The 25,737-nt window shown below is 39.2% G+C and overlaps 1 protein-coding gene across 2 annotated transcripts; it reads right to left on the reverse strand.

Annotated features, from left to right (window-relative positions):
- Nucleotides 1–1,743: 1,743 nt before the first annotated feature.
- LOC134640247 (inhibitory synaptic factor 2A-like) lies at nt 1,744–25,737 on the reverse strand. Of its 2 annotated transcripts, XR_010095425.1 has the most exons (6): nt 25,464–25,737; nt 25,097–25,259; nt 17,293–18,439; nt 13,687–13,758; nt 3,404–3,853; nt 1,745–3,247 (listed from the first exon to the last, which is right to left on the reverse strand). XR_010095425.1 is itself a non-coding variant. In XM_063491894.1 (5 exons), the coding sequence occupies exons 3-5, from the start codon at nt 18,432–18,434 to the stop codon at nt 3,670–3,672; spliced, it is 1,398 nt and encodes a 465-aa protein (XP_063347964.1). In that variant the 5' UTR covers nt 18,435–18,439; nt 25,097–25,259; nt 25,464–25,737; the 3' UTR covers nt 1,744–3,669. The 2 variants fall into 2 exon arrangements, 1 of the variants encoding a protein (XP_063347964.1); XM_063491894.1 differs by having other exon boundaries at nt 1,744–3,853.

Here is a 25,737-nt window from a genome sequence, read left to right on the forward strand (position 1 = left end):
CACTGTTTGATGGTGTCATGGATGATTTCTAGCACGAATACGTCACTACATTAACAAAGTATTCTGTTTGAAAACTGTACCTCTTTACTTTAATACTACTATCAACAATTTTTTATAAATTTTCTTTTGGAGAATTGCATGACAAACTTGAGCTATGTTTACACCTATCACGTACACACAACAAGCTCCCTGAGTATTAACACACACTTTTGGAAGTAAACCTGTTTCTAAGAAATGGGTTTCTCCATAGGTCACAGGACAAAAACAAACTAATGACATATAGTTAGGGAATCCAGCAGCACACGTTTTCAACTTTTCCTCCAATGACCTTCCGTGTCTGCCTGAAGACCTAGCTTGTTTTGGCTTCACAGGTGTCACAGTGTGGAGTGGTGAAAGTAAATAAAAAAGAACTTTTACCACAATGCTCTTGTAAGCTTACAGAGTAGTGCAAACTAGTGGAAATAATTATTCCCAATGACTGGTACCATTGTTACATCATGTTTGTGGTAACTAAAAGCTTTTAAACCTACTAATCAAACCACACTTTGTGTTTATATAATCCTTTACATAATCAAGTAAAACAGACCGTGAAACAGAGAGGCACTAAGTGTGGTGATTGTTTTATTTTCAAGTGTAATTGTGCTTGTATGCATTTGAACCCTAATATTGTTTCAACTGCATAGTTGCTGAAGCCTTATGATGGTCAAACTCTCTTACACAGAATTGCAAGGTGGAGGGGGTAGTTGTTGAATAAGTGTGTTTCCTCTATTCTGTACTCCCTTTTTCATTAATGAAATCCTCAATGTTGCTTTATATGGTCACAGGGGAAAAAGGTTAGGTCTATAGAGTATAGACCTATGTAATGAGCATTACATGTTTAGTTTTGGCTTGGTGGATGCCGCTAAATACTAACCTGCCTATGAATCTGCTAGTCACATGGAAATCAGTAAAAGAAGTCAAAATATTTTTGCCACAACTGACAAAGTAGAGGAAATAAATTTAAGTTAGTGGTGTATACTGACAAATTTGTAAGCTCAGTGATGTTTTAATGACCTTTTGATTAACATTTGTTTATGTACATAAAATTGTACTTTTTGAGGAGCAACTCATGTCAGTCACATTTTTTGTTGTTGTCAAAAGTTAGATTTTTGCTTTGGGCCCCAGTCACACAGGTCTAGAGACTGGTTGATGACTTCTCCCACTTCAACCACTGGTCAGCTGGTTTGTTTGTAGTTGCGGGAGGGTGCTGGCAGTGGCTTGGTGAAATTGTTTGCAATGAGATATTCCATGCAGCACTGAAAATGATTGAAAACCTGCAATTCCTTGGGTTACTAAAAATTACTGTGTTTGCCTGTTATTTGCATGGAAGACATTGACCTTTCAGCAAACACTTGGAAGCTACTTGCTACGCAGTAGTGAAACAGTGAAGCCAAACCAGAAGAGACCCTTACCTTCAAAGTGAAGTTTGAGTCTTTTGAAACATGTTGGTTTTAGCAGAAAAACGCAACTTGTACTTAGAGGGTGAAAATCCTCTGTATCCGGTTTGCATCACACTTTTTCAGGTTTCACTGCCATTCGGTGGGTAGTCAGCAAGTGTTTGCAGACAAGTCGACCTCTTGGTGCAAACTGTGGGCAACCCTGGCAATCTGCTAGGAACCAAAGCAATGGCGATGAGGGTTTTAGCTCAGAAACCTCTGGCAGCCTCTTGCCAACTTGTTAGGGGAATACACATTTTTTCCTAGCGACCGGAGGTTGCCAAGAGGTTGCCAAAAGGTCCCTAGGCCTGTGTGAGTGAAGCCTTAATATCTCTAGGTTTGCTCCACAGAACGGTTAGGGCTAGGGTAACCATCTAACATTTAAAAGACATACAGTAAGAGAACACTGAATCACCTTCATTTGAAAATGTTTTAATTGTGATGTAGAAACAGTAGAAAAATGCATAATATTGCACATAATCACTAAATTGCACTTTTCCAAGGTACAGATCTTTGCATGGAGATTGTTGACCTGAATAATGTAATCTACAGTGTAATCTAACGATGGGAGGCCAGTGTGAGTCTTCCTGACAATTCTTGTACAATTCCATTCAATTATTTACATGACAGCTGCTGTTATGAAGTGACTAAAGGAATTTAATAAATGCCTGCTTTATAAAAGCGTGCAAGTTTAGTGTCATTGCTACATCATCGGTGTTTTATTTCTGTTTTTTTCCCCTAGTTGACCAAAGCTGGTGGACACAAGTCTGTTCTGCTGTAAGATTGCTACCATTACTTCTTTAGCACTGTATATAGCCCTTCTGCTCTTGCTGCAAGTTCAGTGCACAGTTGTTTGTGTGGGTTGGTGGACATGTGTTTGGCGTTCAAAAGTTTTTTTTTTCCCATTTTACTAAATGGATAAGGATAAATAAATGTTACAAAACAACAGTTGGATTGTTAAAGTAGCTAACTGGACATGAGACAAGTGGCTTAAAATGAATTAGTTTCAAGATTTCACATCTTTGCTGTGACTGAGAGCCAAGACAAACTCTTGGACTCAAGAGAAATGTCAAAATAGCTTTTACTTTCTTTCTGAACTGTTAAACAAAACAAGCCGATAAAGAAATACTCAAAATAAAAAGCAAACAGTGTTATCATAGAAAATACTCTGCCATACAAGTAGTCAAAACATTATATATGTTGTTTAAAAAAATCTAACCCAGAATACTGTATTTTTTTATCTATTGTACCTGCTTCAAGAGGAGGGGCCCAAACATACATATTTTTAAAAATTCATTTCACAGTACTTTGCTATAAAGATGCAGATATTCCAAAGTAAACACTCTGAATATTTCGTGTCACTCCAAGAAGAGAAAATGACAGAATGACTAAAGCAAAGATAGCTGGCTCGTTGGTCAGTTGCACAGTAAGCTTAATAAAAAGCTACAAAAGAGAGAAAGAGATAAAGGAGTTACAATAAGAGGGAGGACAAGGAGGAGTTATTAGCAAAGGCAAGGAGATGTTCTGTCAGACAAACAAATTACACAGTATGCTAACAGATAAGGAAGAACAGGAGAGGATAGTAGGGGTTATAAGAACAGCGCTGACATAAAGTCATATAGCATTTCAGTCTTTTACACATGCTTCTCTCAAAAGTCAAATGTTTGTGCTTTCAGGAAGTGGGGGGTGGGCTGATGTCCGTTTAAAGATTAGAGCTTCACCCATAAAAGACCCTCCACATGGCTCCTCCTCTTGTTGCCAAGCAATATACTCTAAGGGGAAAAGACCAAAGTGCATTGCATTCATTGGAAGGTGAAACAAAGAGATTTCAATATAAAGTGAGAGGTGCATTGAGCCAGTACGTGAATAACGGCCACTTTTACACAGATTTTAAAAATATATGCGCAAAAATGTATGTCAAAGCTCACCTAGTTTTTGCAGATGTGTGTCGATCCTGTCCAGCAAACATGCCAGAAAAGGTAAGACTGAATTTAAAATGTTTTTATTTTTTATTTTTTTGGTCTCAAGTCCCCAGGTGACATGGTGTGGAATCTCAACACAGAACCTTAAATCACGTGGTTTCTATTCCCATGTGTTGATTACCCCATCTGAATATTCCTTCAGCAATTTTGAGAATAACAGGGGTATTAACGTGCCCAAGAAAATGGTCGTTTCCAAGGGCTTCAGGTTTTATTTAGAGGAACCATAGTTTCCATCGAGCATGCTTTTTGGATTCTGTCTTGGACTTGCGTTTCGGAGTAGATGTGAAAACTTCATTGGAGTAAGGCAGAGCAGGGCACTGTTGGCTGTCCAGGGGACAAAGTCTCTTCATCAGAGGCTGTAGCTTGTCCTCCTGCAGCTTAAAGTCCAGCTCGACACTGTAACACAAGCATATCAGGTAGAATTACGAAATATTTAGATAGGTCAGATTATTTATTGTAATTCTTCACTTAAAAAGTAATGCTAGAAAAATTCATCTGTCCCATTTAAAAAGTTAGTGGTATTTATATTGTGTGGCTATAATATTTATGACTCAGTTTTTGACTTATTTTTTTATGTTAGTAATCCATAAAAATCCACAGCCAGATGGAGGCAGGGAGGGAGGCCGAGGTTCAAATGCACTGACAGACACCCTGGCAGCACATATTAGTTGCGGCACATATCCATATTTCTGAGACGACTTGAGTAATAGAGTTCCTCTACTTCATCTTTGCATTTTTTTTAATGCATACAGTCAAAGGGCTTTTCCTGCATAGATTATATTTGAATAAAAAAAAAAGAGCTGGAATGTGGGTTGCTCCTGACATCAGACTTTCACATCCGCAAGTGTAATCCCAGGCCGGTCATCGTCTGATTTCGTTCCGACACCATAGTTCAACCCTCTCTCTGATTAAATCTCTCAGGCCTGAGAGATATGTGGGGATTAATCCCATCCAAATGAAACCACTGAGAGGCCAAGCAGACCCTGATTAACTGCATGTATTCAAGCAGGAGATAAATGCACCATTATACGCCATCTCCTTTCACTTCATTGCTATTGATTTGTAGAGTGCATGTATTTATTCTTAGGGCATGCGATAAATTCTGAAGGCATCATAGTTAAAATCAAAGATAATTAATCTCTGTACCTGCGACAGTGATACTCTGCAGCAACCCTTACCTGGTAATCGAATGTTAAATTGCTTTTTGGTTTGGAGTTTCTTTTTTTATTCATCCTCATTTTCTTTTATCGCTAAAATTGCTCAACACGCTGCTTTTAAAAGACTCAGGGAATACTACGACTTACAAAGTTCATTCATGTCAAAGTAAAGAGGATTATTGGGTGAGAGAACTAGAGCTGCCAAAGGAGATGACATCCGACAAGTCAAGGTCAAACATGAGGTCCGTTCCTTGTCTGCATGCAGAGAAACTGACGGTAAGGTGCAAAGCCTGGCCCAATTTGGTAAGCGCTTTGATGGGCAGTGTAATTAGTTGCCTAAAGGATATGTTCTACTCATATTGACATAATGAATCCTGGGAACTGTCCTTACCCTTAAGATAAGTGTCAGTTATGAACAGTGCTCTATTAAAGCCTTCAGGGGAGAAACTGGATGGATGTCTGGATAGTAGTTTGGCACGTCTGAACTTCCAATGAATCAATATGTTAAATTTAATAAAAAGCAAGCAATACGGAGTTTCTAAAATCTAACATCATTATTAATACCAAAAATATATTTTTAAGCATGTGCTCTCTTAGTTGCACTTTTTCTTATTTCCACTGGAAATGAAAGCTAGCAGTTGCAGGTCTCCAAAATACTGAGTCCCTCACAAAGAGAAACTCCATTTTTAGAAAAGAGTCTATGCTCTATCTTTCTAAAACTGCTGCTTCTAGCAGTATGCGATGAGCATCTCTTATTTATATCATCCATTGTTTCGTTTCCTCTCCGTTATCTCTATTTGTATCTTTTGTTTTATGTTAAAAACTTTTACAAGTGCTGTTTAAATAATGTTGACTTGACAGAAAGCAGAGCAGAACAGCGAAACACAGAATCGCCTCAGAAATTATTAAACAATTAATCACTTGGCAGATCACTGCAATTACTGCACGCTGTGGACAAATGCCTCTATGGGAAGCCAGAGGCAGCGCTGTACGATGCGGGTGGCACTGGGGAGCAGGTGCTTCAGCAAACAAAAAGCCCTATATCTAAGATCATCTCTGTACACAACAGATTGAAGCGGCTGGAGACAGGGAAGCTTTTCTAGGGCATTCACCAAAGCAGATTAATCATCTCTTTAGCTATGCAGTGTGAGTAGCTGTTGCTCTGATCAGTGGCGAGCAGTTTGTTTGTCTGCGGTCGTGGTGTGCTGAGCACCATTCAATGATTGTTACTCCTGGGAGGGATACTGCAGCCGTGAGATGTCTTTTTAGCATAGCACAGTCTATTCATTCAGCAGTATACACCTGCTTGCTTCTATTCTCTGTTCTTTCTGCTGCTGGCACCTTTCAATGTAAAGTCATTTCCCCTCCTATGATTTCCCCTTCGGCCATTCACAGTTCAAACTCTCCACTTGACAAAATGAGCGGTTCAGGCCCAGCAGTGTAACATCCTCAGAACTGCATGATGGGGCATCATAGATAAATCACCAGAGAATGACAGTCATTTCCTCTGCTGACAGGCAACAGTTGAAGCAGAAACTTCCCACAGGTTTACTACAGTAAATGACATGTAGAAAGTCTCTCCCTGTCATGTATATCGGAAATAAAAGCCTCTGCTGGTGTGTGCTACACTGTTTTCCGCTTCAAAGATGCATGGAGAAATAAAAAAACAATCTAATTAATGAGCATAGAACAGGCAATCTTGACAATTGTTCAACAAAACAACCACAGCTCCGCTATCTCAGCATGGGACACAAGTGCTAATTAGCTCCTTGCGTCTCATCATATTGAACTGCAGTTGCTTTTTCCTGAACTTAACTGTTCTTCAAAGTCATTGTTAGTTCCAAATTGGAAACACTACATTATATACTTTTGTTTCAAATGCTGGGTCTTAGTCAACACAGCGGTGGCAGGAATGGAAGCTGTTAATGCTTTGATCTGAGCATGTTTTTTCTGATATGGGCTTCCTGCTGTAGTCTAGGTTGACTCAGTGGTAGGCCTTATATAATTTGCAACTGATGCTCTTGTAAATCCTCTTTGAACACACACAGGTAAGTATAGCAAGAAAATATAAAGCACTGAAGCTGTCTGCATCTCTGAGTTGAGTTATTTTTGTTGTGTAAAGGGATGGCTTCATGTTTTTGATTCTCTGTGGTATTTCCTTGAATGAAGAGTTAATAAAGAGGACAGCAAAAGGCTATCTGAGCTAGCAAACCTGCTAACTGCTAGTAGCTAGGTATGCATTTATCTTCTTCCCTCTATCCAATTCAAGGTCACAGGAATGCTGGAACCTATCCCAGTGAAAGGCGGGGTACACCCTAAACAGGTCGCTACTGTAGTACAGCGCTAACAGCCATTCACACTCACGTTCACAGCTAAAGTTGTGGGAGGAAGCCGGAGTACCCAAAGAGAACAGAGACACAGGGAAGTCCACAGGCCCCAGCTGATTGGTGGATTCAAACTGAAGCCCTTCTTGCTATAAGGCAACATGCTAACCACTGCAACACTGTACTGCCCAAGCTACGATACCGCACAGCTAATAAGCTATGATTCATTTTGGACCTGTTCAAAACATGCTGCTTTCCAAATTTCCAACGGTGCGATTGCTATAAAACAGACAAACACACACATGTATAGATATACACACAGAGGGAGAAATAATTAGTTGATATCCTGCCCTAATTTGTAAGTTTGCTCACTTACAAAGAAATGTACTACATCCTACTTTTATGGTAGTTTGATTTTAATAAAGAGACAAGCCTGTAATTGTTTTGTCTATAGACATAGCCTCTCTAGCTTTTCTTTACTTGCCATATATATATATACATGCCATCTTTGTTGCAGTGATAAGTAAGATGCAGCATTATACACAGAGTGGGAGAGCGAGAGCTGAAGCCTAGATAAGATGCACAGATTGACTACCTCATCTCAGCATCCACTAGAGTGGTTGAATTTATTGGGTGCATTGGATATGCTGGAGCACTCTGAACTCAAGCATTTCAGCGGCTGATAATCCAGGTTTCAGTTCCAGCACACAGTTACTAGTTGTCTAAATTTGAGGGGTAATTGGTCCCAACTTGCTGTTCTTGCCTGGTTTTAATTTTCCTCACTGTACCCAAGCCTTTCTTATCAAAGTGTCACATAGAGTAGTTTGTCCAGCATCGTGATTGCAGTTGTCTTAGCAGCAGATTAACTCAGCAGATTAAAAAACAAGGATGCTGTGATGGGATCATTCAGCCATTTGAATAATGAGGTAGTTTGAGGAGACAAGGCAAAATACACTTGAAGGTAAAGAATAAAGAGATAATTTATTTCTCTATTGAAGAAAACAATACTGTCTTGAAAAGTTGGAGCTTTCCTGGTTAACAATAAATACTATTGCAGAATGACATAGTGCCCCAATACCTGCCTTCAAACTATAGTTCCGCACCATTCAATGACTACTAAACCAGATTAGATTAACCAAAAAACAACAACAAATAAACTAAATGTAATGATATAGTGCACAGATGAAGTGATAATCTTCCGTTTTACCGTCACTCTGCAGAGTGCATCATCATTGCAGCTTTATTACCATATACTGCTTGCTTTGGTTTACTGACAATAGGCTGAAGACAATGTTTTTGCCATTTAATTTTTCTTAGAGTTTGTTAATTAAGCCAAGTTGCTTCGCTGACATATAGAAATGCCACAACTTTGTCTTATCGAGATACCATCAGTGAACTGAAAAAGAGAAATTGTGCTCTACAGTTCAAATTGCTCTTCTATGCAGAGGCCTTCCTGCTTCACACTTAGATACTCGGGCTGCATAATGGACCAAATTTTAATCTTGATCACGATTTTAGCTTCTCACAATTAAATGAGCATGATCAAGCGATATTTAAAATGCTGCTGCTCTGCCAATTAAAATGCAAAGCAAAAGCAAATCAAGTTCTTACTAAATCACTGCCTGACCATGTGTCTTTATGTGTCAGTCACAGGAGATCCCTTCACTGCGCAGCTTGAAGATTCCTGGACTAGCCTGGGAGACTAGTCTGTAGTTAAAATTAATGAAAAGGCCCGTCTAGTCGATAAAGACACAAATCGACATACACACTGCAGTATAAAGGCTTTACCACAAGAGATCACCTGTAATACCATACATACACTCACATCTGTTCAGCTGGGTGCTAATGATAAAAAGTGAAGCCATAATAATAATCATAATAACAAGCCCTCACTTGGCAGCAACTCAATGCAATTAGGCAAGTAGACACGATCAAGACAGCCTGCTTAAATTCAAACCGAGCATCAGAATCGGGAAGAAAGGTGATTTACGTGACTTTGAACATGCCACAGTTCTTGGTACCTGTTGGGCTGGTCTGAGTATTTGAGAAACTGCTAATCTACTGGGACTTTTCATCTTCGATGTTTACAGAGAATGGTCTTAAAAAGAAAAACTAGTTTGTCCAGTGAGAAATCCAAATACTTTAAGCTGATAGGAAGGCAACAGTAACTCAGATAACAACTTGTTCCAAGTTTTCAGCAAAACACCTATGAATGCATCAATGAATGTGTCATGTTGAATTTTGATAGGGTACAATAGCAGTAGACCATAGTGGCGCCATTTCTGTCAGTTTAAAAGAAGAAACTGAGGCTACAATTTGCACAAGATCACCTAAACTGGGCAAGAGGGATAAAAAAACATTTCCTGGTCTGATGAGTCTTGATTTCTGCTCTGACATTTGGATGATGTGATCAGAGCATTGCATAAACAACATGAAAACAGGGATCAACCCTGCCTAATATCTATGTTTTAGACTTGCACTTTTGGTGTAATCGTTTTTTTGATATTTTCTTGGCACACCTTGGGCCACTTATTACCTGCAAGCATCGTTTAAATGCCACTGCCTGCCTCGCTGACCATGTCCATTCCTTTATGACAACAGTATATCATCTTCTGATGGCTGCTTCCAGGAGGATAACTCATCCTATCAAAAAGCTCATATCATCTCAAACTGATTTCTTGAACATGACAATGAGTTCACTGTAATGGCCTACACAGACATCACATCTTTGTCCAATAGAACACATTTGGGATGTGGTTGAACAGGAGATTCACTTCATGCATGTGCAGCTGACATATCTGCAGCATCTGTGTGATGCTATCACGTCAACATGGACCAAAATCTCTGACTGTGTTTTCAGCAAATTGTTGAATCTATCCCAGAAGAATAAAGGGAGCTCTGAAGGCAAAAGTAGGTCAAACCTGATACTAGAAGTGTAACTAATAAAGTGTCTGGTTAGTGTATGTACCTAGAAGGATGAACAAAAGATGATATATGTTTAAAAATCTGTCTTTGTCTCAGTTCACATCTTGAATGAGTCCATAATGTGTTCTTCATCATAATATTGCAAAGTTCATATACATCTTTACATTTATAGACTTGTAGTAATGATCTATTAATAGAATAATAGAAACGACAGAGCTATACTACTCTCTGTAAACCTCTTAAAAACAGAGAATGTTTAATTATTTAGCATTTATTGTTTTTCCCTGTACTTTCCATGTAGGATTTATGGAGTGAAGTCTATGGACTAGCTTAGACAACTTCAGCTGCATTTCTCTTCGCACAGACTTACATGCCTCAACTTACCCCACCATCTGCTATTTCAACCCTTCCACCACCCGAATATCTACCTATAGGCTCCAGGGGATGTTTGCTTACAACTCCCTAGTCTGAGTGTGTCTGAATAGAGGGAGAGATAGAGATGAGCTTAGATGCCATACTCTGTTTTCGCTACTTAATTTTAAATGTAAGTTGTCTCACTAAAATTTAAAGACTATGGAACTCACTACTGTAACTGGAGGGCAAAGGTATATATTACTTATATTATTTGATTATATGTTACTTTGTCAGCAATGTTACTACTGCTAGTATTGCGAATATGCCAGCATTGCAAAGTGCTAAAACACAAAGTACAAATAAAAACATAGTTTGAGGGAAATAGTGACTTTGGCATTCATTTAGTGATAAAAGGAGATATAAACTTCAGAAATTTAAATTGTTATTAAAGATCACCAATAACTAACTCATTTAATCTGACAGTAAACAGGTTTTTCATTTTACTTGAACTAAATAATGACTGCGTAGTGTAGTGGCTATAGAGTAATACAAGCCTTATTCATTCTATGTAATCCTGTCAGCCACTGCACACAAAATTCAAGCTTAATTTAATAACCGAAACAATAGGAGGATAGCACTTGTGTTTTCCTTGGCACCTAGATTTTCTGCAGATTTCCAGAAAGTATTTCCTAGAATAACTAAGAAGAGCCCTCCCAAAGAAGGAGAATCATAGAAAGAAAACATGAAACAAGAGAGAGCTCCAGGGCTTGGCAGGGTTTACAAGACAATCAGCTGCCTGTATTTCTAGTAGATCAGTATGAGACAAAATCTTCCTACTTATTAGCCTAATAAAACTGTTTTTAAATTACAAAATGATCCACACTTTCCAGGGTTTCTCATATTTACTGATTTTTTTTCTGAGGTTGTTTACTCCTCTCTTTGAAGAAAGATGACTCAGTTCTTTTTTCCTCTTCCATTTTCTAGCTCAGTGAAGTGCTTTAGACTAAGAGAGGGGTCTGAGTTTGAGTGGAAAGAGGAAGAGGGCAGTGAAGTGTTTGGGGGAAGACAACAGTTCTTCTCTTACCAGCCAGTTGGGTCTTCTTTAATTTGATTTCTTTAGGTGCTATACAAATGCATGGATGAGTAGTGTGTGTCCTTCCCCAAAGACCATCTGTTTAAAAACTGCAAAAACTTAGCCTGGCATGCACAATCCCTTCCAGGATCAATAAATGAGACTGAAGGCTCCCTTCAGGTCAGATATAATAAAGATAACCTTAAAATTCTAACTGCTGACACCTATCAATTTCCCATACGTGCGAATGAAATTCAAGTCTAATAATCTGCTGAGAAATGGGGTTGAACTCAATTTTCTTCTTGAAGTTCTTTTGGATTTGAATGACCTTTTATTCTGTTCTCTATCAAGATGATCTCTCACTGCTTCAATAAAGTTGAAGCCAGTCCATGACTGATACTGTACCACTATGTGTTTTTCTACCCAGGTATGCTTTAATTGTAGTGGCTGGGTATTTAGGATCCTTGTCTTGGAGAAAACTGAAATCGATGCCAATCAGGTGTTTTCCAGATGCTGTTGCATGGGGGGTGAAATTTCTGACAGAACTTTTTTGTGTTCATAATTTTTATACTTCTGTAAGACCTGTCGTAAGACCTTGTGTAATTTGGCGCTCCCCAGCCTTTTATCGCCGTTTCCCTTTTATGCCTGTCAAACTGTGTCTTTTGACATTTTTTATACATTAAACTTAAGATATGGGAACAAGCTGTGCATTTTTGTGACAGGCTGCTACCAATAAAGTGCCTAAAGATAAAAATGTAAAATAGGGTTGTCTGTTATGTGTAGACACAACACTGGTATGTCCCTAGAGTTAGGTGCCTTTTTTCTGTTTGAATGATTCACAGGTCAGGCAAAAAATATATTCCTTTTAAGTACAAGAAATAGACTGAAAATGAACGAAAAAGCATAGAAAAACTTCAAAACCTCTTTAGAAAGGCTGGAGAAGTGTTGTTCAAGACCACAAGAAGCTCTGACTATGCTACTGTATAGATATGAGGGGTGACTCTGGACTTTTGCAAAATGTTAGATATGATAATTTAAATGAAATATGAATCTGCAATTGCATATTGTAGTAGCAAGCAATATCTTGTGTTTTTATCAAATTTTAAGCATATGCAAACTGGTGATGTGAATGTGACACTGTTGAATGCCAGTCCAGAACTAATGTGTTTTTGTAGAGGGCCTTGCTTGAAATTCTGTTATTTTTCTTCCTCTAGTAGCCTACATGTAACTAAATTCCTGTTTTTAGGTCCTGTCACCACCGTCCAGGCCCGCTTGACACAATGCACTCTTCAAATAAGCAGATAGAGTTGGTATGATTTTGCAGGAAATGTTACACGAAGAGAAAATCCTGTCCAAGGCAGTGTTAATTCTTTGTCCAAATCACTTTCAAATATTCCTGGTGTTGTAAATATCAGGAACATATTCAAAATAATTCAGAAGATCAGTGGAGTATAAATGGGCTGCCAACATTATCTTATGTATGGAGTCTATTGTCTAAAAGGGGAAGTATGAAGCAGAAGTGGGAAGGAACATTTCCATATGGCAACAAACTTTTATATTTTAAAAAAAGGTAACGTTGAAATCTGCAAAAAATGTGATGGTGTTTTTTTTGTTTGTTTGTTTTTTAAGCTTCTTTGACTCCTGCCTATATGAAAAAAAAACTGGGAGGTCTCAGAGGTCAGTATGTTTTCTGGGGATAAGAGCATTTTCCAAACACTTTCATGTTTCACAATTTTGGAGAACAAGGTAACAGCGAGTTGTAGCAGTAGACACTTTTAGATAGAAGTGACAAATGACACAAGAGTACAGCTTGAGTGGATTTTCCTCATGCTTCTGAGACATTTTTTTACACTTAGAACGTATGAGAATACATACACTTTGGACTCGGAAGAAAGCATTTGGAGTTTCCAAGTATGTTTTATTTGAGCTCCTCACATACTCTGTGATGGGATCACAGTATTTCCTACTTTATATACAACTCACTTCCCACTGTTGTGTATTGTTACTCATTCTGTCACACCAACTCGTATATTTCCCAGAAACCTCTGCAAATAATATTGGAGCCATCATCCACTGTATAGTAAAACAATGCAACACCCAATACACAGCACTGTCAGCGGTATTACATCTGTACTTCTTCCGTGACCTTGATGTGTATTTTATGATTCCTCTCTTCTGAATTCCATTTAATGTCACACCTAAAAGATTTGACTTTAACATTTTCAGTACTCTTCAGATTTTCTGCCTCAGTCAAACCACTCTAGATGCAATGTTGTGCATACAGTATATTTGATTTTGCATTTTCTGGACACTAATGCATGACTGCACCAGATGAGTCTCGTAAGGACCAATTTCAAATTGATTCAATGCGTTATACAGACAGTGCAAGAAGCCCACCTGTAAATGATGCAGGCGCTGTTTCGACAAGTGTCACAATTTGCTGTGTCTTGTCCTGTTCGGTAGGAGAGCCTGTGAAGGGAGAGATGGAAAGATATACGTGAGCTCCAGTGACAGGCTTCGCCTTCATATTTCAACACCTGTGGGCATCGGCTATCACACAGATTTGCTCAGGTTTGTTTTCACTCAGGGTTGCTCTTTGGTAACAGTTGAAAATGCAGCGGGGATTTTGATCCTGCAGTTCTCTCAGATTTGGCTAATCAAGCGTGTAGACTTGCTGATTTAACATAATAGGATTACCTTGCTTTGCCATGACATACTTTGAATTGTCTGTGTCTCTATTCTATAGGCAATAGGAAGAAACAACTAAATGCAGCTCTTGTGTAAAAAAAAAAAAATCGATATCTTTACATTATGTGCTACAGCACATAGTACATCTTTCCCATAAAGGTCAATTTGTTATAGACATACTTTTTCAAAATGCAATAAACAGCACTGTATCTGCTCAGTTTGTGGCTGAGGTGTATTGCCCCGAGGCTGTGTTGTCTGTTGTTTTTATGTTGGAAGCCCTCTGCAAACACCAGCTGCAAGCCAGGTGGCACATAAGGCTCATACAAAATGTGCACATGGTAAAGAGGACACACTAAATATCCAATGACTTTTGTTAGTGTGGCGTTCTCTGACTTTCATTAGTTCCTGTTTCATCATTTGAGTTTAGATGAGCATGCAGGTGGGCTTTTTGTTATTGGCAATATGTCGCTGAATAGACTGTTGGACCACGGTGGGATGGGAATGATAGGATATTTTGTTTTCGAGCCACACATGTAATTGCTTGCTGTCACGCTAGCCCTTTATACCTGATGGAAGACACGTGGAAGAGCTGCACCTCAAATGTTCACCGTGACATGAGAGGTGACCTCATCGGAGGAGACAGAAGGGCTTCTTCATGGATCGAAAATGCTGATGGAAGCTCAAGGTCACTGAGTTCATCCATCCTACCCTGTTCTCAAGTAAAGTCTCTGTGAACAGCTGTGAGCAAGGGCAGTAACTGACTACACAGAAGAAAGATCTACTCTAGTGCTACACTGCTGCCTAGGTTTTCATGTACTCCCATATCATTAAAAAGAGTTGCTTTAATAATAAAAGTGTATTAACCTAAATTTACAATCAGTGCATGTACTCAGCACAACACCCTTTTTTGTATTCAGTGTCTAATGTTCACACTCCACTGTTGTGATTCTGTATTAAACCACAGTGACACAGAAAAGATCTTCATAGATTTTTCATGGAAAAAACAACAACCAAAAAAAACCCGGCACCTTTGAAAGTCTTTCTTTAAGCCGACTGCTTGTTGGCACAGATTCACTGCTGTGTTGTTTGCCCACGTCAGCTGTCCTGGGATATGTCCTGGCCTCATCATTCTAGTTTCACTGTCTACACCCCCTGCCTACGTGCCTGCTGCTCTGCCTGCCTGAGAAATGCATAACATGCGAACAGAAGCTTCACTAGGTCAAGCCACCATGTTTCAAATGCCACTTTTTATATACAGTGTTATTCTGTGTTCTACACACGTCTTTGTGTGGAGGGTAAACGCTTAGTGGAGAAATGAAAGTGTTTCCTGAACAAGGCTGGGGAAGTGACTTTCGGAATTGTATGAAGCCAGTGGAAAAATATTATAACAGTAAGATTAATATAAGAGAAAAATACTGAGCTATATATTCTTACTGTTAATATGAGGTTTTTTTTTTTAGCACATTCATAAGTGTTTAACAATAAGCATCACATGTCACTGACATACACTGAGGTTAAGGTCTGGAAAACCATAAGAGAAGTGAAACATGTGGCATTGATGGGACTTCCTCTTCATACGCTGTCATTGAAAAGTACCCAAAATAAACTGTGATATCACGAAAAATAAGAAGATGTGAAACAGATCACGGGGAAATGCATCAATCAAAGCTCCTACTGTACTTTTGCATATTTTTTGTTTATGTTTGGGATTGTCTCATGGAACAGATTGCGCAAAGAAAGTAAAATCCCCTCAAAAAAAAAAAAAAAGTTTTTTGCCATAATGTTATTTCCAGTGAAAACCGTGAAGTCGCTTCTCAAAAACACTTTACTTTTGCTGGAAGAGTAGATTATTTCTAACACCTTGCTAAAACCACAAATGACATACAGTACGAGTTTAACAAAGAGTGGACATTGTGTTGGACATTATATATGCTGGTTAAAAAAAGCGAAACTTTAAGTTGCTTTTTGGTTCAAGGAAGCATAACTGACACAAACAACACAAAATAAGGATAATAGTTTTGTGTCCTGTAACTGCACTTCTCTAATAACACTCGAGCACAATACTGGAGCACAACACAGTGAAATCACTACAGCAGGCACAGTTTTGTGAAGATGAAAGGCAACGTGTTATGAGGCTGTACTAATTGGGCCTTTAAAACCAAGCTCCTCAGAGTCACACCAGGGTGCCTTGTTCACCACTGGATGTGGATGAAGCTTAAATACAATTTGCTTTGTGTTGTGATAGAGCACAGGTTTTTACAACTGTGCTGCTGTGAAAGTGAATGAAGGACTAATGGCATTCCCATCAACTACAGTTGAACTTTCTGTTTAATGCCAGAAGTCAAATGTTACCACACCTAAGAGTTATGCAAGTTCATGCTTCCCAATAACACCAATCACATTTCTTAAAAACACATCAGATATTGTTTTCCTCTCGTTTTTTACTTTTAAAATATTCAGAGATATATTGTTCTAGAAACCTCTTAGTCACATCCATATTTTTTAAGAAAATGTGCATTCACACTGATAACTATTTCAAAATGTGATTCACCAAGGTCCTGGGTGGCATACTGTTGATAGTCAAAAAATTAAGTGTGGAACACTATAACCTCAATGGCTGTGCACTTGGCTACATATCAGATGGTGACTGACATCCAAACAGAAGGCAGTATAAGGATGATATACTGTGAGGACCAATGCCATGGATGGAATATGTATTGTAATATTAGGTATACATGTACTTTGAGTCTTCTTCACAGTAATAATAATAATAATACTACTAATAATAATAATGCATTGGATTTATATAGCGCTTTTCAAGGCACCCAAAGCGCTTTACAATGACATTATTCATTCACGCTCACATGCACACACTAGTAGAAGGCCTTTGTATTGTTTTCAAAGTAGCAGTAATATGTTGTAATCATTGTTTCTGGTAAGTGCACAGCTTTGAACGTTCAATTCCAGATAAGAGCCTGTTAAAATACAGGCATTTCCATGTGTACATAGTGTACACATGGAAGCGTAAAAATTGAAACAAGATTTAATTAATTATTAAAAGATCATTTATAAAAAAAAATTGTATTTTAGACCATTATTTTTGATTACTCTGGTTATGGATGTTAGCTGCTGAAATGTGGGCCACGCTGATGTTGCTAAAATGAAATCTGACGGGGTAAAAGATACCACATTTTTTAAATAAACCTCTGTGTTCCTATGAAATGAGGGATTATTTCTAATGATTCTAAATGCCTTGCTTTAGGTTTCATTTGGAGCTTTCACAAACATTTGCACTGTAAACATTACTCTACTCACCCCTCTCTCTGTGCTTCACCTTTCTCCAGCTCCTGAATAACTCCAAGAAGGACCTTGATGGTCTCCTGGCTTGAGCTGATGAGACTTTCCATGGCCTGCAGCTGTGCTTTGATATCCTTGTCTCCAGATAAGGTTATTATCTGCTGGCTGCTCCCGATGCCCGTGGCTCCTGGAGGAAAGCCCTCGTCACCCCCATGTGTTCGCTGGAGTTTAGAGGAGGCTGACACATGCCTTGTCCGACACTGCCCTTGCGACTTTAAAGAACATTTGGCACTATGGGGAAGTGTCTGAGACTGTTGCTCATTTAGCTGTGTATCCTTTTTCCGTTTACAGCTCACAGAGGGGCTTCCTAAAGACTCCACCTGTGTCAAAGAGTTCCATGCAACAGGGCCTGTGCCCTTTGGCTTGTCCTGCGAAAACTCTGAGTCAGCTAGCTGGCGCTTTGAGGAAGTGCCGGCATCCATGTCTTCTTTGGGTAATCCTTTGTGTTTGGTCCTTGTCCCACACACCTTGTATTCTGGTTCACTTTTGGAAGGAGAGCTGGTAGGATGACCCTCTTCTGAGAAATGTGAGGGTCCATCCACACAGTTGGCACTGGAAAGCAAATCCTCTGTATCACTGCTGTCATCAGTGTGGTGAAGCAGTGCTTTTGTCTGCCCCACAATCTTACCCTTGTACTTAGATGCCTCCCCAGTAGGTTGTCCATCATCTCCTACTGCTTTTATGTCACTCAAAAATCCATTGTTTTGTCCTCTGTAGTCTTCCACCAAAGCAGCGTGTTTAAAGGTGTGTCCTTTTTTCCTTTCAAATGGGAAAGTCTTGTACCGTTTTGTAAGATCTGGTGAAGTCTGGACACCAGTACTCTTGGTCACGTTAGGGATAGATCGCCGGGCAGGCATTGTCATGTACTTTCTGTGGGTAACTTTACAGGAAATGGACCTGGAGCGTCTGGCACGATGCTCTTTCTGAGCTTCGCAGATATCCTTAAAACGCACTTGTAAAGCCTTGTTTCTTTTCTTCACCTGCTGTTTGCCAGATTCGGACCCGGACTGTGCGTCAATGCTGTGTGAGGGAACTGTTTCTGAATCCGATTCATCTGAATTTGAGAGAACAACGCATTTGGTGTCCTCTTTGCTCACCATATTTCCTGAAACAGCCAAAACAGAAAAAAAAGAGTGTGTGTGTTAATCTAGAGGAGACGATTTTTCACATGTGATGACTTTGGTAAGATACTGTGGCAGATGGCCTAATGCCTTTCTCCTTTTTTGGAATATAACTTGTAAACCTCAATTAAAATAACCCAAAACTGAGATTAAAATATTTATTTTTTGTTATTTATTTATTTTAATAATAGAATAAAATAGATAAGCATATTTTAACTGTAACTAATAAGGACAACTTGAAAAAGATTCCAGTGATTCATGCATGATTCGATACATGTACAAATGGCTTGATATCTTTAAATAAATAAAATGAGAACCAGCCAAATATATAGAGAAGAACTATAATACAGTGTTATAAAGTACATATTTCCTGACAGTTTCTCTGTAAAGTTTGCACTTGTAGTGTCTGTATTTCTCAGCATTATAAACAACAATCAAAGTGCTTAATTCATAAGATGCAGCTCATCTACCCGCTGCCATGCTGTACAGATGATGCACCAATCTGCAACTTAAATGTGTTAAACATGGAGGAAATCTGTAAAAATAAGAACAAAGATGATCATATTTCATCTGCATCTGATGACTCAAAAATGTTTCCAGTGACTGTCTATTCCCATGTACTTTTTGTTCTTTTAATAACATCTTTAGTGTTATGTTTCCAAACAGTACAGTGCTGTTGAAAAATCGAACAGGCCAGCGGTGCTCATCCAAAACTGATCTAGAATCTAAAATCAAACTCATTTAAGATACAAAATAACATTTACTTTGCACGTGCCATTTAGTTTTGCAAGCATCACGACTGAAGCTCGATTAAACTTTCGTTCCGTTGTGTTAATGTTTCTGAATCACACCTCATGCTAACACTTGCAGCCATGACAGTAGCATTTCATAAGCACGGTCCCCTGCCAACTGTTTGATGATTTGCTTCAAGAGACCTTTTTAGAATAATAATTGTGTTCACACTGCTCTCCTTGTTGCTGCTGCCATCATTCAATACTCTGTTTATTGACTCTTCATTATATCAGTTGTCAGCCTAAATATACACCTCAAGCTAAAAGCACAGTTTTTCTGTTAACTTGATGTGTTACCGCAGTTTAGATGCCAGATCACTGACTTAGATCAGTAACCAAAATATCTGGTAGTTAGGCTAATGTGAAGGCTATAAAATAAATTTTAAGTAAGCATCATTAATGTGTTTAGGTTTTGTTTGCTTCATATCAGCGTCAGCCTATAGGATTGCCGAGGCTGCTGTCTGCTACTGCTGCGCCATAGATTCACTTGGGAATGATAACTTTGAATTGCTGCTCTTATTTTTTTTATCTTTTGCCTTTTGCTTTACAAATGCATGACATCCCTTTTATATGTCACTGATTTATGTAGCAGTGAAATGGAAATACTTTTATATGGGGTGTTTCAAGTGAAATCTGCTGCTAGTTCCTTGAAAAAGTATTTGAAATAAATATAAACATGAGACTCACATTGAGATGCTCTTCTTTTCATTTTTTTGTTTGCAAATACAATTATCATATTTTTATTCCTATTGGGAAGGCATTCCAATTCAAACAAGCGGGTTTACGTGACAGCTTGTTTTACTGTTCTTCATATCATAATTACATCTAAACGGCTGTTCTCTGCTTTGCACCGATGCACTCAGCCGCACTCATTGCCAGCCTTATGCTTACCGTACATCCATGCACCAACTCCTCCTGCTATCCACACTATATAACATTTCATACAACATGTCATTGTGAGCTGCTGCTTTTATGATGCTTGATAACATTCTCCCCACAATAGTTGGGGGTGTTTTGTTAAGGAATGGCCAGAGTGGTTGGTGCTTAGCCCAGGGCTTATATATATTCCTCTTGTGGTCTGAGGTTGATACCAGAAGCAATGGTGACACAGCAGCTGTGGCCCACACATATTAAACTCTGCAATAATAGCTAGCGTTAGGCTCCTCCACCTGTATCCACCTGCAGGCTCTGAGTCTAAACTCTGTAGGGAGAAATTTATTATCGTCACTCCCTGGTTGCTGCTGTGCCGAGCGGAGTGACGAGGTCAGAGCCTAGAGATCAAATATAAACTGTACATGCTCTGCGATCGTATCGGAAATCTCTTTCATGTGAGTCGTCTGTGTGAACTGACCTTCAACTTTTAATGTTTACAGATTGCTGTTTATCACAAATTTAGATTCAATTATATTACTTGAGCATGTTTCTGAATGAAAAACACCTACATTAAGTGTGATCCTATAGCACACTACAGAGTGCTATAAAGTGCATATTTCCTAACTGGCTGTGTTAACGTATTGCTAATATTACATAGGTTTATGCAACAGTTTAATAACCTGAACTGAAATTATTGGTTTCCAGCTTTCGATCTGCATTTTTATGTGGTTTCAGGTTTTTTTTGTTTTTTGTTTTTGCAGTTCCTCAAAATAAATATTTACATCTTGTATCTGTAAAGTGACACTGAAAGAGTGTAATTAATCATAATTCATAAGATGAATCTCATCTACCTGCTACCACACAAATGATGCACCGGCACTGTAGACAGATCGATATTTAACTTTTAATTGCATAACTTCATGCTGCGATACATCATAAACTGTTTTGATCACGCAGAGGAGCTCAAACTGAATTAAAAAAACAAACAAACAACTAAATAAATACTACTCTTAATGCCAATCTCTGTGCAGATTTTCAAATAAGACCAATATGATCAAGTAAAAATGACACATTTTCTGACTCATCTGTGATGAAACACATTTCACATCTAGAACATGAAATATATCAAGCAGCACAAGGAAATGAAATGATGTCTGATATGGCTGAAAGGAAACATCAGAATGAGCTGGTTAATCATTTTTATATGACAAGACAGCACGCGATAAATAAACTCCAATGAATCATTTATTACCACACAAAAGCCAGCTATTCATGGTGTTGCAGCTTCTCGGAAAGTAATCATGTTTTATCATTTAGCGACATTGTAAATCTATCAATGTGATTGTTCTGGTGGGGAAATTTATACTGAAGAGACATTTCCTTACTGTCAGTTTCACTACTCCCAAGAAATTTGTAAAACAAAAAGCATGGGTAGATTGGATTATTGTTAATTTTCCCATTCGCAGCTGATCTACAACTACAGTTCATGTGGAGTTACAGTGACATAATGACCAAAAAAGTAATTACAAAAGATTGAATAACTCAGTGTAATATGACTAGCACACATACTTTCTAATGATGGAAAGAGTTTTCCATGTAAGTCGCTCCTGTATTTTGTTTGCATGGGCATTTGTATATAGAATATAGATCTACTTAAATATCTATATGTGTGTGCTTCACTTTCATTCACTTGTCTGTGAGTGAAAGAAAGAGAGACAGAGTGTGTGTGTGAGTGTTAGTGTATTTTGGCCTTGTTGTCACCTTTCAAAGAGAGGCCTTTGCCAGAATCCTAAGAGGCGCATACACACAGATGAACACCAAAGCAGAGAGAGACTGATAACACAAAGCATGAGGGCTTATTTCTTGGGACTTGTGCCATGTGCTTCACCTTGCTGAGTGTCCACTTTAACCTAACCCTCAGCTCTAACTGTTGGTGAAATGGAATATATTTAGAGGACACTATGTTTCATCTTGCTTCCTGTCAATGCTAGAAAACAATACATGCCAACAGCTCTTAGCATCACTTTAGTCAGTGCGACGCTTTCGGTGCCAAACGAGGAAAAAGAAAGGCAAAGAAAAAAATAAAAGCAGGCAACGAGCTCAGTCTCATTGTACAAAAACAATATGGTCTGCTGTGTCATGAATTTACGCACAGTTGTTTCGGAATATGGAGCAGATGAATTTTATTGGGCGCTGGTATTTGTTCTGAAACATAGCTTAGTATGCACTTTGATTCGAGTGCGAGATGTTTGTCAGAAGCATTTCCAGGGAAAAAAATAGCATTTGTTCACAGCTGTTTCACATGGGCTCATGCTATTTCACACTCAGAAATACCAATCTCACACAGCTGAAAAGGTAATCACATCTGCAGGAAGTCTCTTATAAGTGCATACAATTTCTTATGCAGTCATGTAAGGCATGCTAAGGAGTTAAATGCTAATTCACATAAAGGGACTCTAGAAAAGCTCTTCAATGACTTATTATTGTTGGAAGTCAGATACGCAGAGTGAGAGCGAGACGAAAGCCCTGCTGAGAGAGAGACTGTTGTCACACATGGATATATTCAAACAGCTGAAAGAGAATCTCCTTTTCCTCGTCATCTTCTTTCTCGTCCTCCTCAAAGCAAGCTATCTCTGCTAATGACCTGAGGTCCTTCCCTGATTTGGCCTCAGCTATCCAAAGGATTATGAATAATGCATTGACTCTAAAATTGCAAAAGTAATCCTCTGAAATCTCCTTATGTACCCTGGCAGACCATGTTGTCTGTTCCAATTGCCCTTCAGTTCTTCAACCTAAAATGCTGCATGTATGAGAAAAAAACAAAGCAAAACTCACCTTTAGCTGCACTAACATGATTGATTATCGTGATCACAATGCAGTAGAAATGTGACTGTTAATGAAGAATGTTGATAGGTGTTTGGATCCATTTTCAGTGCAATAGTAGACCTGCAACACTGCTGACTCATGATTTATGCCCCAACGCAAAGCAGAGAGAAAGAGACGGCTTTGCTCAGATCGCCTTACATCCTTGTCAGCCTGCATCAACACAATAATTACTGAAGTGCATCTGTGGGATATTTACATATGAGAACACTGTCTAGCCACTCTCATTAATGGTTGAGTAACTATTGTAGCCTCCTACTCTTCAAACATGAATTTACGGAACGCAACATAAACAGTGAATGCTCTTTGATGCTATGGCTCGTGATTTTAGTAATGACTGCTAAAACACTGGAGTACTGCAAAGTAAATCCCCTGTTTTTGTTATAAGATGGGATTTTGCTGTGCTCATCATTCATTGTGTATTATACTGTGTGCATCGTTACTGTGCAATGCATCCACTTTAAATGAGGAATTTTTACTCACTATTAGCATAAATTAAAGAGAATGACATTGCACCAGCTTTGCCTTAATAAGCACAATGTAAAGGGCGAGATGTCACCTCGCAGTCTTTCCCTTTGATAGTCCTTGAGGCTGTGTATAGGTTTTGCCTTTAGTTGGTCCACGCTCTAGTAACGCTTTCTCAATAGTCCTCTTCTTCCAGCAACATTGTAGGCCGCTTTGGTGGAATATATAGTCTCATCTTCAGTTTTTGAAAGACATCCCAGCCAGTTTTGAGAGCATCACAGTCATCCGGCTACACACACACGCACACCATCTCATTCCTGCTGTCGTCCAGCTATCTGTATCTATACTGGCTGCAGGCTACACCTGTAAAAGTTTGCTTTATGACTTTATTGGCTTCAAAAATTTATCACTGTGAAGCACTTTCTGTTATAGACGAATAGTGGGGGGTTTTAAAAAGCTCCAATCTCTGTATCTCTGAGAGCATGGGCTGTGAAATGGATCCTTGGGAAGAGGAAGTTTGAAGAGGGTGACATGAAGAAGGTCTTTTTTTTTTTTTTTGGCAATCACATGCTCTACTGCCAGTGTGGGCTTCTTCTTGTATGAAAGAATGGCAAAGTCCATCTTTGCCTTTGACAGTTAAATCTATAGTGCATCTCTCTAATGAGTTCACTCATTAATAACTGGCTGGGATTTGGGCATACGTGTTTACTCCGGTAAACCTGATGATTAACTCAGGTGTCATGTACAAGACAACAAGTGAAAACGATGGTTAAATAGACAAGCTGCTTCTGTGCGGGGCGCCTTAAAGCTGTGCCATATCTCCGTTTCCTGTGAATTCTGGTAGTCAAGGACTGACGTGTAGAAAATAGAGGGACAGAGAGAAGGGTGGGGGTGGGGGGGTGGGGGCTACGGCTGACACCAAATACAAGTGCAGCTCTGGATGTGATGCAGTACCCCAAGAGGCTCCGAGATCACACATGTCCTTAGTCATGATAAGGCTGAATCCACCTTTCATCAAATTCAGCCTTGAGGAGGACATCAGTTGCTGCATATGAATTTCTTACATAGTTCGCATTACTTACTTACGTGCTTTCTCGTAAATGATCATCATTCTGACAGGACAATATGCAATAGTCTTTACACTAGTCTATTAGTGAGCGCTCATCAATATTCCTCACTATCAAGCCCAGACAATTCCCAAGTACAGCAATCTCGATAATCAGCCTATGCCTCACTGGATAAATACTGCATGTCTGTCAGAGGCTGCAAAGATATGCATAATGATAAGTACATTAATCAAAGTCGAATTACATCACTATTCATCTTCATTTTCAGATGTGGAGAAAAACCTTTGACGTGTTCTCCTGATTAGTCATAAAACCTTGAAATGCTTGGATGCAGAAATGCCCCCTCCCTAATTTATCCATATCTAATGCATGCAGGGATATACACATGCATGCAACACAAGGACTTTAACCAATTTCTATCAGAATACGCGCATGCCTTTGACATTTTGATTTAGTAACATTTTTAAAAGGCAGACTAAATGAATCACCCACTTCTATCATAATACCTGTGAATGTGTGTGCAACTCAAAAAAAAGAAAGAAAAAAAAGAAGTAACTCTTACCTTGAGAAACAGATCAAAGGTGCAAAGGACAAGATAGCACAGATCCCCTGTAGATCCACTGCTCATCCATGTACTCAGTGGGTGCCAGGGTACTGTCCAGCCACTGGAGCAGCTCTCACAGGCTGCGGGAGTGCTGAGAGAGAGGCAGCCGGTGCAGTGACAGCTGGAGTAGTTGTGGCACATCCGGCAAAGATTCAGGTTATAGGGATAGAAGAGGGAAAGAAGCAGACAGACATTGCCTCAAAACCTGATCGGGTCCTCACTGACACCCCCCTCCTGGCTTTTACACCGATCTCTCCCCCTCTTCTCCCTCATACACCTCATTCAAGCATCACTGACACTCGTTTGCTCTTGTCCCTGCACTCACCGGGAACAGGCACTCACACACGCAGCGGAGATCTCCATCTCGCAGTGCTGCTGCTGCTGCTGCTGCTGCTGCTGCAATCCCTGTGCATTCGTGATTGAGTGTATGTGTGTATGTGTGCGTAAGAAAGGCAGAGAGAGGGTGGGCTGGTGGGTGGATGGGTGGGTGGATATGGCAAAGGGAAGAAGGGGGAGGAGTGAGGGGTAGTACGCAAGCTGCTGAGGAAAGTCCAGAGTTGGCGAGCTGCATCATCGGTGAAGACCCCCTCAACTTGTCC

Source organism: Pelmatolapia mariae, linkage group LG13 (assembly GCF_036321145.2).
Source record: "Pelmatolapia mariae isolate MD_Pm_ZW linkage group LG13, Pm_UMD_F_2, whole genome shotgun sequence".
NCBI lineage: Eukaryota > Metazoa > Chordata > Actinopteri > Cichliformes > Cichlidae > Pelmatolapia > Pelmatolapia mariae.

Bases quoted from the DNA above. Each gene is read 5' to 3' on its own strand.
- LOC134640247 (XM_063491894.1), bottom strand. From the start codon at position 18,434: ATGGTGAGCAAAGAGGACACCAAATGCGTTGTTCTCTCAAATTCAGAT. The intron at 13,759-17,292 runs GTGAGTAGAGTA...CTCCCTTCACAG, and splicing joins GGTGAAGCACAGAGAGAGGG to GCTCTCCTACCGAACAGGAC. The intron at 3,854-13,686 runs GTGGGCTTCTTG...CTTGTGTTACAG, and splicing joins AGCGCCTGCATCATTTACAG to TGTCGAGCTGGACTTTAAGC.